The 16,557-nt window shown below is 35.7% G+C and overlaps 1 protein-coding gene across 1 annotated transcript in view; it reads left to right on the top strand.

Annotated features, from left to right (window-relative positions):
• Window positions 1-16,557, top strand: part of LOC127504736 (NACHT, LRR and PYD domains-containing protein 12-like) — a 595,457-nt gene that overhangs the window by 448,256 nt on the left and 130,644 nt on the right. Inside the window, exons 100-105 of the mRNA XM_051879684.1 lie at window positions 3,675-3,848; window positions 5,352-5,525; window positions 7,614-7,787; window positions 10,911-11,084; window positions 13,077-13,250; window positions 13,700-13,873. Of these exons, the coding sequence (XP_051735644.1) occupies window positions 3,675-3,848; window positions 5,352-5,525; window positions 7,614-7,787; window positions 10,911-11,084; window positions 13,077-13,250; window positions 13,700-13,873 (1,044 nt within the window). The remainder of the gene's footprint in view (window positions 1-3,674; window positions 3,849-5,351; window positions 5,526-7,613; window positions 7,788-10,910; window positions 11,085-13,076; window positions 13,251-13,699; window positions 13,874-16,557) is intronic.

The raw sequence follows: 16,557 nt of genomic DNA, 5'->3' as shown, positions 1-16,557 counted from the left end.
GGTGTTTTTACATGTTCTTGCTGAAAATTTGTAAAAATGTAATAGTGAAGAGTATTTAATTTTGGGTGGAGATTTTAATTGTGTGGAAAGTAACATAGACAGGAATCACGTAGAACCACATATGCCTTCTCGTAAACGACTTACTCAGGTGGTTGAAACAAATGATTTATGTGATGTATGGAGGTGTCTAAATGGGAATTTAAAACAGTATACATGGACACATGCTCGTGATAATAGGTTGTCTTTAGAAAGAGGTTTGACAGATTATATTGTTTTAAACACCATCTTAGCATTTTCAAGAACTGCTTCATAACCCCAGTTGGGTTTTCTGATCATAGTCTAGTTATAAGTACAGTAACTTTAAACTTTGTCAAGCTGAAAAGTGCTTACTGGCATTTTAATACAAATTTATTAAGTGATGCACATTTTATAGATACGTTTAAATTCTTTTGGGAAAATTTTAGGAATGAAAAAGCAAGTTTTCAGTCTTTGCAAACATGGTGGGGGTTTGGTAAAACTCAAATTAAGCAACTATGTCAACAGTACACTCATAATGTCACAAAAGATATAATTAAATCTATTAGAGTGTTAGAGGATGAAATTCTGAAATTTCAAGAAGCGGCACAGTCAAGTGGAAATCAAACACATATTGAAGACCTTTTTTTAAAGAAATCGGTGTTGTCTGACATGCAAAGAGTGAAAGCACAGGGAGCGCTAGTTCGGTCACGATTTCAAGATATAGACCAGATGGATTTGCCGTCAAAATTCTTCTTTAGTCTAGAAAAAAAGAACGGTCAAAAACGTGTTATACATTCTTTATTTTCTGAGACTGGTTCTCTGATATCAGACCCTATTGAAATTCGTAAAAGAGCAAATGTTTTTTATGAAAAACTCTATAGTTGTGAGCATGAGGAGAATCAGTCTGTTGAGCAGTGTTTCTTTGAGGAACTGCCAAAGGTCTCTGAGGACTCTAATGCAGCACTCAAGAGGGCTGTAAGCCTAGGTGAACTGCATGAAGCTCTCCAAAGCATGGAGAATGGTAAGGCTCCTGGGATAGATGGAATCCCAGTTGAGTTCTATAAAGCCTTTTGGCCTGTGATAGGGGAGGATCTGCTGGCAGTTCTCAGTGACAGCCTAGTCGGAGGACTTCTGCCGCTGAGCTGTAGAAGAGCGGTCCTTACCCTTTTGCAGAAAAAAGGTGATGTGAGAGACATAAAAAACTGGCGACCTGTATCCTTGTTGTGCTGTGACTATAAGTTGCTTTCAAAAGTGTTAGCTACTAGACTAGGAAGGGTTTTGGAGGAGGTAATCCACTCTGGTCAGTCCTATTGTATACCTGGACGATCAATTTTTGATAATATCCATTTAATAAGAGATTTATTTGATGTTTCTAAAATGATGGGTATAGATATGGGTTTGATTTCCTTGGATCAAGAGAAAGCGTTTGATCGTGTAGAACATGACTATCTGTGGAAAACTTTACACGCATTTGGTTTTAGTTATGATTTTATTAGATATATAAAAGTTTTATACAATGACATTGAGAGTGTATTGAAAGTTAACGGTGGCTTATGTGCTCCTTTTAAAGTGTGTCGTGGAGTAAGACAGGGATGTTCTCTGTCTGGGATACTTTACACACTAGCAATCGAACCACTTTTAAATAAATTGAGAAGAGTTTTAGAAGGGGTATCTATACAAGCCAGTAAAAGCACTTTAGTTTTATCAGCATATGCTGATGATGTTGTCATAATAGTAAATAAGCAAAATGATGTAGACACATTATTAAAAACATTAAGGGATTTAGAAGTCATCTCTTCAGCTAGAATTAACTGGGGTAAAAGTGAAGCAGTGTTAATAGGAAAGTGGGAAAGAGGGGTTCCAACACTCCCAAATGGGTTAACTTGGAAAAAAAAATGGGTTAACTTGGAAAAAAATATTTGGGAGTGTTTATAGGAGATGAAATGATTGTTCAAAAAAATTGGGAGGGAATAATTGAAAAACTTAAAGGTTGTTTAATGAAATGGAAATGGATTGTAAAGAGTTTATCATATAGAGGACGTACCCTTATTATTAATAATTTGGTGGCCTCTTCTTTATGGCACCGACTGGCTTGTATAGACCCACCTGCATATTTACTTGGGAAAATCCAATCCATATTAATAGATTTTTTTGGGGGGAAAAAATGCATTGGGTACCCCATAATGTATTGTATTTACCAAAAGAAGAAGGAGGGCAAGGGCTTGTACATTTACAAAGTAGGACTGCAGCTTTTCGCTTACAGTTTATACAGCGTTTCCTTACTGGCCCAGAGAACTTAAGCTGGAGGCCAGTGGCCAGTATGATTTTAAAGACTGCTGAAGGACTATGCTTGGATAAGCCTTTGTTCTTGTTGGATCCCAAAAAAGTCAACACATCTAGGATGCCAGAGTTTTACAGGAATCTTTTTAAAGTATGGGATCTCTTTAAGGTGAAAAGAACTGATCCTACGTCATCTTTATTCTGGCTATTGAAGGAACCCCTGATCTATGGATCACGTTTGGACATTTTGGGTGCATGTGGGACAATGACTGCAGCATTCATTAAATCCAAGATTATAACAATTGGATGTTTAATCAAAGTGGCTGGGCCAAGTTTTGGTAAAGCTGAGGATGTAGCTGTTCTTTTAGGAGTGAAATCCATTCAAATTGTTACACAAGTATTACAGAAGTTACAATCTGCTTTTATAATAGAAGAATTAAAGATGCTTCAAGGTTACAGTGAAGGGGAATTTATCCCTAATGAAAAGGACCAGTTTCCAAATCTGCTTCTTTCACAAAATTTAGGTGATTGTACAGGATTTTTTTTGGAATCTGAATTGGTGACAGATATAGATTTGTATGAAAGTAATGGGAAAAAAATGTATAAAGCTTGTGTAAAGGTTTTTAACAAAAGGGGATTACATGAAAGAATTGACACACCGTGGCGTACTGTTTCTAAGATGAGTAATAATGTTAGACCAGAGTGGAGAGCACTGTACAAGCCACCGTTAACTAAAAGAGCTGGAGATCTACAATGGCGAATTCTGCATGGCATTATTGCTGTAAATGCTTTTGTTTCTGTTTTGAACCCAGATATTAGCAATGAATGTCCTTTTTGTTTTCAGAAAGAGACCGTTTTTCATACTTTTGTGTATTGCTCAAGACTTAAACCTTTATTTGATGGTTTGCAAAATCTTTTTAATTGTTTTAATGAGAAGTTTTCTGTGCAGAGGTTTATTTTGGGTTTTAAATATGTTCAAAAAAGAAAGAATGATTGTCAATTGCTTAATTTTATTTTGGGAAATGCCAAAATGGCCATTTACATTAGCAGAAGAGAAAAAATTGAGCAAAGAATCAATCATAATGTTGAAAGGGTGTTTGCAGCTATGATCAAATCAAGGCTTTTAATTGATTTTCATTTTTACAAAGCTATGGACTCCTTAAATATTTTTGAAAGAATATGGTGTCATAGAGGAGCTTTATTCCGTTATTGAAAATGAACTTCATTTTGCACTCTTTTTATAAAATGTTTTAAATTTTGTGGAATTTTTGATGTTATGTGACTTGAAGTGATTTTTTTTAGTTTTGTTAAATAAAGATGCTTGAAAAATCAAAAATATCTCTCTCTCTCTCTCTCTCTCTCTCTCTCTAATGTAGTTTAAGTTCCTGTGATATGACAGATGAAGGTTGTTCTGCTCTGACTTCAGCTCTGAAATCAAACCCGTCACACCTGAGAGAGCTGAACCTGAGCGGGAATAATCTAGGAGACTCTGGAGTGAAAAACCTCAGTGATCTACTGATGAACCCACAATTCAAGCTGGAGAAACTAGAGTTAGTATCATTATACTGTATTTACTGTTTAATTTATTTTAAGTCAACAGGACACAAGTCACATCATCTGTAGCGCTCGAGGAGGACTGAACTATTAACAAACTAGAAGATATACAAAGAAACTCAGACATGAATGGAACAGAAAGAGAATCAAAAAACAAACTCAGAACATGACAAACATTGTCTTTAATCACAAATCTAACATGTAGGAGAAATAAAGCACAACCACTTCAACATAAACAACAGAAAAAAGAGAAGAGCTAAGGGTTTAAGGCCCCGTTTACACTAGTACGTTTTTGTTTTAAAACGATCCTCGTCTACACCGGCGTTTACACAGCGTTTCAGAAACGATCTCCGTCTACACTACACAACTGAAAACACATGTCACATGACCGTTCATGCACACTGGGCATGTGTGTTCAAGTGTAAACAGTTTCCTCTTGTGCATGTCAGTAGCTGCAGTATTAAACAATGCAGTTTAACTGATCAATGGCTGCTAAAAATGACAACAAAACCAGCAAAGATTGCAGTTCAGTCTCCATATTATTGTTCACACGGTCGTCGAGGACACACACAGTGGACGTGGGCAGCCACACCATCGTTCTCAGAAGTCTCTGTTTTGGTCCGTTTACACTGAAACACAACCCCAGTGTTTTCAAACTAAAACAGGGTCTGCAGCGTTTTCAGAAGTCTCAGAAACACTGGAGTAGTGTAAACCACAGGCGTAACCGTAGTAAAAGTTATGCGTTTTAAAATGAAAAGGCACTAGTGTAAACGGGGCCTTAATCAGGGTGTCCAATCCTGCTCCTGGAGGGTCCTGTAGAGTTCAGCTCAACCCCAATTAAACACACCTGAACCAGATAATCAAGCTCTTACTAGAAACTTCTAGACAGGTGTGTTGAGGAGAGTTGAAGCTGAACTCTGCAGGACAGAGTTTGGACCCCTGGATTAAACACACAGAGTAATTAAAGTGAAACAGAACAGCTGCAGGAACTAATTAACCAAGAACACTAACTAGGGAACACACACAGACAGCAACACCATGATAATAAAACACAACAAAACTGTGACACAAATAGATTATTCTGAAATCTTACATTTATACTGGACTAATGGTACTTTTCACTGAATCTTCTTTTATTAAGCAAAATGTGTGTTTAGAGATTGTAAATTATAATCTAAAATGACTTAATAATTGATCAATTATTTTTTCTTTTATTAAAAATGTGAAAATAGACCATAGTTCATTTTTCTATTGTTTCTATATTGATCCTATATATTAATCTAGAGTGATAAATTCACTTATTTGTGGAGTGAGGACGGATCCAGACTCGGATTGTAACTAGTGTCCTCAAACGCTCCTGTCTTGGTTTGTTCGTTTATATCATTAAGTTTCCATGTTTTTGCTGGTTTATTAGTGACTGTATGACATTTATTCATGATTCATTTAACTCACACATGAACTGAACATGGATTTGAGTCATTTTCTCTTTCTGTATTCAGTCTGAATAGATGCAGTATTACAGAGAAACAGTGTGTCATCCTGACTTCAGCTCTGAAATCAAACCCGTCACACCTGAGAGAGCTGAACCTGAGCGGGAATAATCTAGGAGACTCTGAAGTGAAAAACCTCAGTGATCTACTGATGAACCCACAATTCAAGCTGGAGAAACTAGAGTTAGTATCATTATACTGTACAGCAGTTACAGTGAGATTGAAGTTTATTTATTTTAAGACAGCAGAGCTTATGTTTCATTCTTTATAGCACTGCACTTTCTGGGTTTTACCTATTGGTCACATTTTTTTAATCTAGTAAGTAATTGTTTAATTTTCAGCGTTTGATATGATGTACTGTAGGGATGGGCATCTTTCAAAAATATTGCATTCGAATATTTGGGCTCATAAAAATCAAATATTTGTTTATTTAAATGACGCCTTAGGAGAAAGACGTTGTTATTTTTTTTATTTATTTTTTTTTATTAATTTTAATAAAAAAAAATATTATTTTATTTATTTTTTATCGTTTCTGAACAAGCTTTTTTTATTAATATTAAACATTTGCTTACAAAGTACAAAAGTGTAAAAAAAGAGCCGGAGGTTCAGGGATGGCCAAACATTGAAAATGATCACAATGAAAATGAGAGGAAAATAAATAAATAATATAAATAAATAAATAAATGAGGAAATATCAATTAAACAGATCACATAAACATAACAATCCTCCCCACAAAACAAAATAACAATCTTAAATAAAGATTATACAAAGACACCAAAAAGTGAGCATACATTCAAAGTTTTACTAGCCTTTTTGTTTCAGGAGGTAGATAAGGATTTAATATAGATCTTAACATCTTCTTGAAAGTGAGAAGAATGGGAGGTCACTTTCATAGTTTTACATTTGTGGATGTAAAACTATGAAAAGCAAAAGCAAAATAATTAAGTTGGAAAGAAAAAATAAATTTTCCTGCTGCTTCTCAAAAATAACAAATCCAAACAAGACATCCTTGAAATAAAGCTCAAAGTCTTTATATATATAGTCTACAATGAACTGGCAAATGTCTTGCCAAAGTTTTCTTGTATGATCACAATACCAGAAAAGATGCAAGAGAGTTTCTGGTTGTGAATCACAGAAAGTACAGTTCACATCTATACTTAATTTCAATTTAGACACAATGAAGGTTTTTACAGGATAGTACAGATGAATAAGCTTAAAAGAAATCTCTTTGACCTTATTTACCAGAAGATACTTGTTAGGAAGAGTCCAAAACTTCTTCCACAATATATTTTCCACTAAATTGTTCCATCTTGAAACGACATGAGGAGTGGAAACCCAATCATGAAGAAAAAGAAAACGAATCTCTCTATTATTTTTTACTGTAGATTTAAAGCATATTCTGCCTACATACGTGTCAGCCGGGTCTGGGAGAGGTATTTCAGAACTTGACAAAAAACTATTACAGCCCTTAAATAACATAATGACACCATTAGGGATAGCACCAAATACAATGGCAAACTGTTTTGGAGTAACAGGAATATTATAATGAGAAAGAAACTCTTGGTAAGTAAATAAGTAACCATCCTGATTAAATAGTTGACTAACCCGACTGATCCCATTCTTAAACCAATTTTCAAAAAATAAGGACTCATGTTTATAACAAATATTCTTATTATTCCAAATGAAGTAATTGGTTGGAGAAAAATTGTGTTTGAAAATCATAGACCATGCCAAAAGTGATTGTTTGTGGAAATTGGAAAGAGCAACAGGGATCTTCTCAATGCTGAAGATACACATCAAAAGAAAATTCAAACCTCCCAACTGAGAAAAGACATATTCTGGTATAATATTCCAAATACTGGATGGATTTCTCAAGTAATTCCTCAACCAGTTGATTTTAAAAGGCAGACGACGACATTATGTGATAATACAATAAACTTGTTAAATGTGCTCCACAGCGCCACACAGTGCATTAAATTATAACTGCTAGTTTCAGTGCTTGGGATTTATCATGGATTCACTGCATTTACAGCCAGCAAAACAACATAGTAAAATTTGAGTAGTTTTTTTATTAATAAAGAACAAAGAAGGGAATAAAGAATAGAGACGTCAAATAAATAGTTAAAATGAAAGAGAAGAAACAGTATCTTCAGCACACAGAACTAGTGTGACTGGGTTTCAGAACAGACTATTGGAAACTAAATGCTGCTGAAGCTCTTCAATAAGAAGATCATCATAGATGTGAACTATTGTTATTTCTCTGTCTTCAGTCTGAGTTACTGCAGGATTACAGAGGAACAGTGTGTCATCCTGACTTCAGCTCTGAAATCAAACCCGTCACACCTGAGAGAGCTGAACCTGAGCTGGAATAATCTAGGAAACACAGGAGTGAAGCACCTATGTGACATACTGAAGGATTCACACTGTAAACTGGAGAGATTGAGGTCAGTAACATTCACATACAAGAATCAAAATGCTGAAAATCACTTCAACAGTTTAAACTAAAACACTTTATTCTCAATATCTCACAATGAGCCTCATTTATGAAACAAAACGTATTATGACAGAAAATTGGGCGTACGGCCGTTTCCACACAAAACTTGGCATTTATCAATATGAGCGTGAGCGGTGGCTATGATCAGATCTCACGTCAGGTCTCAGCTCGTTTACACAAGTTTCTGTGTTAGTGTGAACTTGGGTGCAGCATAGTGAATCTGCTGGAGAATTGAGATGAGAGCATTTTGTTCATTATGCTATTTAAACTGATTTCTGACTCTAGCTCCTCCTAGAGGTTTAAAGCTAGAACTACCAGATTGGGCTCAAACCTTCAGACTGTTCTGACTTAGTGTGCTTTATCTTTACTAACTGATCCGACTCACGGTTTTCCTAAAAATGACTATTAAATCGGGAAAAAATCCCATTGACTTTCATTGACGGAATGTTCAGATGAGCCAAGACTGTTCAAACTCCAACTGTCAGAATTCAAATTTTGACAGTTGGAGAGGCTCATCAGACTCCATTAGCTGCCATTCTATGTTCTATTTCTAAACCATTGAGACTCATTCAGACTTCCATTCTATCTAATTATTCTAATCTATCTATCTATCTATCTGTCTATCTATCTATCTATCTATCTGTCTGTCTATCTATCTATCTATATATCTATCTATCTATCTATCTATCTACCTATCTATCTGTCTATCTATCTGTCTATCTATCTATCTATCTCTATCTATCTGTCTATCTGTCTATCTATCTATCTATCTATCTGTCCATCTGTCTATCTATCTGTCTATCTATCTCTATCTATCTGTCTATCTGTCTCTCTATCTATCTATCTATCTATCTATCTATCTATCTATCTATCTATTTGTCTGTCTGTCTGTCTGTCTATCTATCTGTATCTATCTATCTATCTGTCTATCTATCTATCTATCTGTCTATCTGTCTGTCTGTCTGTCTGTCTGTCTGTCTATCTATCTATCTGTCTGTCTATCTATCTATCTATCTATCTATCTATCTGTCCATCTGTCTATCTATCTGTCTATCTATCTATCTATCTGTCTGTCTATCTGTCTATCTATCTGTTTGTCTATCTGTCTATCTATCTATCTATCTATCTATCTGTCTATCTATGTATCTATCTGTCTGTCTGTCTATCTGTCTATCTATCTATCTATCTATCTGTCTATCTATCTATCTATCTGTCTATCTGTCTATCTGTCTATCTATCTATCTATCTATCTATCTATCTATCTATCTATCTATCTGTCTGTCTGTCTATCTGTCTATCTGTCTATCTATCTACCTATCTATCTATCTATCTATCTGTCTATCATCTGTCTATCTATCTGTCTGTCTATCTGTCTCGCTGTCTGTCTGTCTATTAAAATTACTAAACTAAAATTTAAACCTTTAAACTTTTAAAACTACTTCAATCTTTCTGGCTAGGCTTTTTTAAGCCAACTTAAAGTTTGTCTACAAACTTTTTTTTATCTAGTTTAGATTATTTTCCTGACCGACAACCGAAGTTCATTATCAATCGAACCGTTAAGATTAGAATGTCATATTAGAATTAAATTAAATTAGAATAGATGTGTGTCTGTGACCCATTAAAAACACCACAAATGTTTGTTTCTTTCCAGGAGTTTATCTTTACGTTCACAAATAGTGACATAAACAGCAGAACATGAGGATTCACACATCACCACATCACACACGCTTCTGTGGAGAAAAACAGAACAAAATTAACTAGCCTATATTATATATATATATATATATATGTATAATAGCCTATGTAAAATATATAAAATAGCCTATATAAAATAATAGCCTATATAAAATATATATAAAATATAGGCTATTTCACTTAACAGATTAGTAAAGGAAAAGAAAGAAACTGCACAAGTAGTATAAGCTACACTTGTTTTTGTGACACTCTAACTCACTGTATTTGTTTTTCTTTATATCTTTATTTTATTAAATCCAAGTGATCGCGCAGGCGCCTCACACACAACATCAGTTCTAGCGTTGATAACTTGACATTTCAGACATTCATCATCAAACAGAAAAGCAGTCAACCAAACATAAGTTACAGCGCTCAATTTAAATGTTCCCCTGTAAAATCAGCCCAGCGCCCAACCAAACACATTTCTGTGCAGTGAAGGATGCTGTTTTACGTGGATATTGGAACAACAGTGAAGTACAAAGCCTTATTGTTTACATAATCAATAATAGTTTAGCAACCAAATGTTACATGGCAGATATGAAAGCATATTTGGATTCTTGCCAAATTCGCTTTAAATAAATTCATTTTGACTTGACGTGTGTTGTTTATAATGAATGCCACTACAGCCTAATTTGTGTTTAATTTTATAGTGAAATACATAATTTATAGCTACTCATTTTTCATTCTTGTTCTTTTCTGAATCCCTTTAAATTTAAAGGATTTTGTGGAGTGAGGGAAACTAAAATAGCCTAGGATAATGTTTAAGATGTTTGTAAATGTTCCCTTTTATTTATTGGTATTTAATATACATATAAATGAATGTATTTGTTTGCAATTACGAGGTTAACGGGTGATTTTGGAGTTAGATCGATTTCTCTTTCATCAGATTACTTCCTCTTCTTGGCCGGGTTATGTTTCTCCGTGTCGTAAACTGTAGGGGCGAGGCTTCTAAACCGTGAATTTATAGAGGGTGATATTTAAATGAGGATTGTTTTCAGCCGCCACATTTATCAACATACGATCATTCGTACGATGGGATTGGCAGCATACTAATGTTTGATGAATCACACGTGAACCCTGTAGTAAGATGATTTCTGTGCTCAGATCTACGTTAGATTGATAAATGAGGCCCAATGAGTCTGAGTTCACATTATAATTGTGCAAAATTTTCACCTTTTAGTATTTTGTGATCTGGTGAAATAAAGATGATGATCTCTTTCCTCTGTCTGTTTTATTTGATTATGAAGATGATGTGACTTTACAGAATAAAGAGTTTTTCTTCTGTCTTATTTCCTTCTCTCTCTCTCTCTCTCTCTCTCTCTCTCTCTCTCTAATGTAGGTTAAGCTGCTGTTATATGACAGATGAAGGTTGTTCTGCTCTGACTTCAGCTCTGAAATCAAACCCGTCACACCTGAGAGAGCTGAACCTGAGCTGGAATAATCTAGGAGACTCTGGAGTGAAAAACCTCAGTGATCTACTGATGAACCCACAATTCAAGCTGGAGAAACTAGAGTTAGTATCATTATACTGTATTTACTGTTTAGTTTATTTTAAGTCAACAGGACACAAGTCACATCATCTGTAGCGCTGCATCTCCATCTGAAGAAAGATTCAGAAATGCATTAGTTAACAGGTTTGTATGTGTATCAGTAGAAAGAGCATTAAACCTTGAAGCATTTTAAACTTTGTGGCTATAAAATGTTTCAAATGCTGAAATCTGACAAATCTTTGCTATGAAACAAGACAGAAGTAAAAACAGACTAAAAGCAGATTGTCAGGAATGGCTGGTTGTAATGAAGCTCATGATGGAGAATACAATAACACTGTCAGGGTTTTAGTGGCAGTAATGATGCGCACGACGAAGGAGATCCTCAGGAAGACTTTTAATATCACTCAAAACACAAAACAGGAGAATATATAACCACTTTAACACATATGAACAGAGTTAATGCAGGACAGGGACCAAACACAAACTGAAGGCTGAAATACTGATCAGAACAAAGGAAGAAACAAACTAGACACACCTGAACCGAACACTATAATCAAATAAGGTACTGTGGAGACAAACAGGTGGAGAACGAGGAGGACTGAACTATTAACAACCTAGAAGATATACAAAGAAACTCAGACATGAATGGAACAGAAAGTGAATCAAAAAACAAACTAAAAACGTGACAAACATTGTCTTTAATCACAAATCTAACATGTAGGAGAAATAAAGCACAACCACTTCAACATAAACGACAGAAAAAAGAGAAGAGCTAAGGGTTTAAGGCCCCGTTTACACTAGTACGTTTTTGTTTTAAAACGATCCTCGTCTACACCGGCGTTTACACAGCGTTTCAGAAACGATCTCCGTCTACACTACACAACTGAAAACACATGTCACATGACTGTTCATGCACACTGGGCATGTGTGTTCAAGTGTAAACAGTTTCCTCTTGTGCATGTCAGTAGCTGCAGTATTAAACAATGCAGTTTAACTGATCAATAGCTGCTAAAAATGACAAGAAAACCAGCAAAGATTGCAGTTCAGTCTCCATGTTATTGTTCACACGGTCGTCGAGGACACACACAGTGGACGTGGGCAGCCACACCATCGTTCTCAGAAGTCTCTGTTTTGGTCCGTTTACACTGAAACACAACCCCAGTGTTTTCAAACTAAAACAGGGTCTGCAGCGTTTTCAGAAGTCTCAGAAACACTGGAGTAGTGTAAACCACAGGCGTAACCGTAGTAAAAGTTATGCGTTTTAAAATGAAAAGGCACTAGTGTAAACGGGGCCTTAATCAGGGTGTCCAATCCTGCTCCTGGAGGGTCCTGTAGAGTTCAGCTCAACCCCAATTAAACACACCTGAACCAGATAATCAAGCTCTTACTAGAAACTTCTAGACAGGTGTGTTGAGGAGAGTTGAAGCTGAACTCTGCAGGACAGAGTTTGGACCCCTGGATTAAACACACAGAGTAATTAAAGTGAAACAGAACAGCTGCAGGAACTAATTAACCAAGAACACTAACTAGGGAACACACACAGACAGCAACACCATGATAATAAAACACAACAAAACTGTGACACAAATAGATTATTCTGAAATCTTACATTTATACTGGACTAATGGTACTTTTCACTGAATCTTCTTTTATTAAGCAAAATGTGTGTTTAGAGATTGTAAATTATAATCTAAAATGACTTAATAATTGATTCATTAGATTTTCTTTTATTAAAAATGTGAAAATAGACCATAGTTCATTTTTCTATTGTTTCTATATTGATCCTATATATTAATCTAGAGTGATAAATTCACTTATTTGTGGAGTGAGGACGGATCTAGACTCGGATTGTAACTAGTGTCCTCAAACGCTCCTGTCTTGGTTTGTTCGTTTATATCATGAAGTTTCCATGTTTTTGCTGGTTTATTAGTGACTGTATGACATTTATTCATGATTCATTTAACTCACACATGAACTGAACATGGATTTGAGTCATTTTCTCTTTCTGTCTTCAGTCTATATGAATGCAGTATTACAGAGAAACAGTGTGTCATCCTGACTTCAGCTCTGAAATCAAACCCGTCACACCTGAGAGAGCTGAACCTGAGCGGGAATAATCTAGGAGACTTTGAAGTGAAAAACCTCAGTGATCTACTGATGAACCCACAATTCAAGCTGGAGAAACTAGAGTTAGTATCATTATACTGTACAGCAGTTACAGTGAGATTGAAGTTTATTTATTTTAAGACAGCAGAGCTTATGTTTCATTCTTTATAGCACTGCACTTTCTGGGTTTTACCTATTGGTTAATTTGTGTGTGTGTGTGTGTGTGTGTGTGTGTGTGTGTGTGTTTGTGTGCGTGTGTGTGTCTTTTAAATCTAGTTAGTAATTGTTTAATTTCCATCATTTGATACGATGTACTGATTGTGTACATGCAGAAATCTGCCTTTTCAACAGAGAATAAAGAATAGAGACATCAAATAAATAGTTAAAGATGAAAGAGAAGAAACAGTATCTTCAGCACACAGAACTAGTGTGACTGGGTTTCAGAACAGACTATTGGAAACTAAATGCTGCTGAAGCTCTTCAATAAGATGATCATCATAGATGTGAACTATTGTTATTTCTCTGTCTTCAGTCTGAATAGATGCAGGATTACAGAGGAACAGTGTGTCATCCTGACTTCAGCTCTGAAATCAAACCCGTCACACCTGAGAGAGCTGAACCTGAGCGGGAATAAACTAGGAAACACAGGAGTGAAGCACCTATGTGACGTACTGAAGGATTCACACTGTAAACTGGAGAGATTGAGGTCAGTAACATTCACATACAAGAATCAAAATGCTGAAAATCACTTCAACAGTTTAAACTAAAACACTTTATACTCAATATCTCACAATGAGTCTGAGTTCACATTATATTTGTGTAAAATTCTTCACATTCATGATTTGTTTGTAAGATGATCTCTTCCTCTGTTTGTGTCTTTCTAGTCTACAGGACTGTGGCATTACAGATGTTTCTTCTTTAACTCAGTCTTTGACTAACTCAAAAGCACTGCAGTTTTTAAAAGATCTTGATCTGAGAAAGAATAAGATAGGAGACTCAAAGCAGCGGCTCCGTGACGTGCTACGAGACTCAAACTGTGTCCTGAGGTGAGGAAACATCACTGTGATATTAAAGATCTCATTTTCACTTTGTTCCACTGAACACTGATTGTTTTCTCTTCTGTTCCTCCTTCTGTAGATGAAGATCTGTGAAATCATCATGAGAGGATCAGGAATCATCAGGTGATCCACAGAAGAGTCTCACTACTGTGTCTATGAGGAGAAATAAATGTGTGATTAATGTGTAAATGTGTTTCATACAGATGGAAGAGACTCTTTACAGTTAAATAAAGCAGCATGTGTGTCAGCATGAGTATCAGAAACATGTGATATTGAATGATTAATGTTGCTTTAGTATTCAATCAAATGATGGTTTTGTTTTATTTAAAGGTGGAACAGGAGGAAGAAGCTCAGATGAGTCTGTCAGCAGAAATCTTCAGGCTCTTCAGTATCAGACCTACAAATATAATAATGAACTCATCCATAATGATTATAATATTTATAATATGATATTTCAGACCAACTAAACATTTTTAGCAGTTAACATCATTTGTGTCTTTCACTCGCTCTGATAGTTTAATGTATTTGTTTATCAATTATAATCTCTTTCACCACATTTACATTCTCATGTAAATAAAATGACATTAATAAAGTTAAGAATAATTGTTCTTGTTTGAAAACAATCTCATCTGTTTAACAGGCTCCGGCTCAGTGCAGATTGATCATCAATATCAAAATGTTGTCAGAAAGTGATCAGACTTTTTCACCATCTTTGATGTTACTTTGGTCACTGTCGCTATGGTTACTGGTAAGAGAATACAGGCTTGACTCTCGTTGCACGTTCATACAGACAGTATTCCAGATGTTACTGTAAGTTTCTGTGTGAACGGGACATTTAGAGACTCACTCCTGTAAGTAAATGCGGTTGTTAATCCCAGAAATTGACAGAGTCAATCAAATCGAATTTGGAGGGGTTTATTGTTCACATAACCTATTTTTATAGGCTGTATAGTTCAGAGCAGTTATTTTATTCACAATACAGCACTACAGTTTTGTATTAAAAGTACAATGCTAATTTATGTGAACATATTTATGCACGGATATGCAACATCTGTACATAAATCTGAAGGCAAAGTACCACAGCATGAAGTGAAATGCATAACCTCTTCCAACATCAAGAGCTCCTCTCACACACAAACCAACGGATGAAAGGATGAATGAAACAATACAAAGATGCCTTTTATAGATGCTGACTTATAGAAGTCTGACATTAGGTAGTTGTTTCAGATTTAAGTTTTGATTGGTTGTTTGATGAAGTTTTGATTGGTTGTCTGATCCTCACCCTTTGTCACATGATGTCGTGTGTTGTTCATGTTTGGTTGCATTAACCCTTTAAAGCTCATTTCTCCAGTGTTTCTTCCTCCTGCTCGTGGAATAGAGGAGTATCTGTAGAGGACACTGGGTGTAACAGACGTAAGCTAGTAGTCGCTGTGCGTGTAAACCTCACTCCTCTGATCTCAAGAGATGCTCTAGCGACTGACACTAGAGGCTCCAGCCTTTAACCTCCTCGTTAGAGTGTCCGACTCCCATGCGGAAGGGCCCGGGTTCACGTCCCGTGAACTACGTGGGCATCTCTCAGTACATTTGAATGTCTTTTTCTATCTTTCCATATATTGTATGCAAAGCAGGGGTTTATACATCTTAATCCTCACATAACCTTGGTTAAATTATTTTTCAGTGCCAGTGAGGCAGGGACTTGTTGAAACATATATTGAGCCGTATATCTGATATAAAGTTTTAAATGAACTGCAAACGTCTTACAGTCAAAAGCCAACCATTTTGTCACGTTGGGCTCCAGCAGAGAGAGTAGAGTAGAGTACTTGTTTGCACAACAACAACCACAGGAACCACAGAAGGCAATAACTTTAAGAAACAGGCGTGATGAATAATCAAAAACCATGGAAACCAATACAACACAGGATGTAAACACAGGAAGTGGCAACGGGGTCACAACTATCAAAATAAGAGTCCAAACACATGAGAAACGTGACACATATAGCTCACATTAAGACGATGACAAATGATTCTGATGAAACCCTGCTGAAAATGCGATGAACAATTGAAAAATCAACCTCCATCAACCATACATTCATTTGATCTGACATCCTTCAAACAATCTCCATCGGCTCAAACTCATGTAGACTCACAACTAAATCAACATTTTTAAAGTCAAGTTGAACCACCTTAATAGTGCTGGTAAAGTTTCTACAGTAACTGAACCTTCTGCATGATTGTCATTAGTAATGAATGGAGTCACATGTGAAATGGTTGATTGTGTTAGAGTGTTACAGACTCAAACGTGTCAAAACGTCTCAAACACTGTTCTCTTGCT

This window comes from Ctenopharyngodon idella, chromosome 2 (assembly GCF_019924925.1).
Source record: "Ctenopharyngodon idella isolate HZGC_01 chromosome 2, HZGC01, whole genome shotgun sequence".
NCBI classification, from domain to species: Eukaryota; Metazoa; Chordata; class Actinopteri; order Cypriniformes; family Xenocyprididae; genus Ctenopharyngodon; species Ctenopharyngodon idella.
This window is presented reverse-complemented; position numbering and strand designations above follow the sequence as displayed.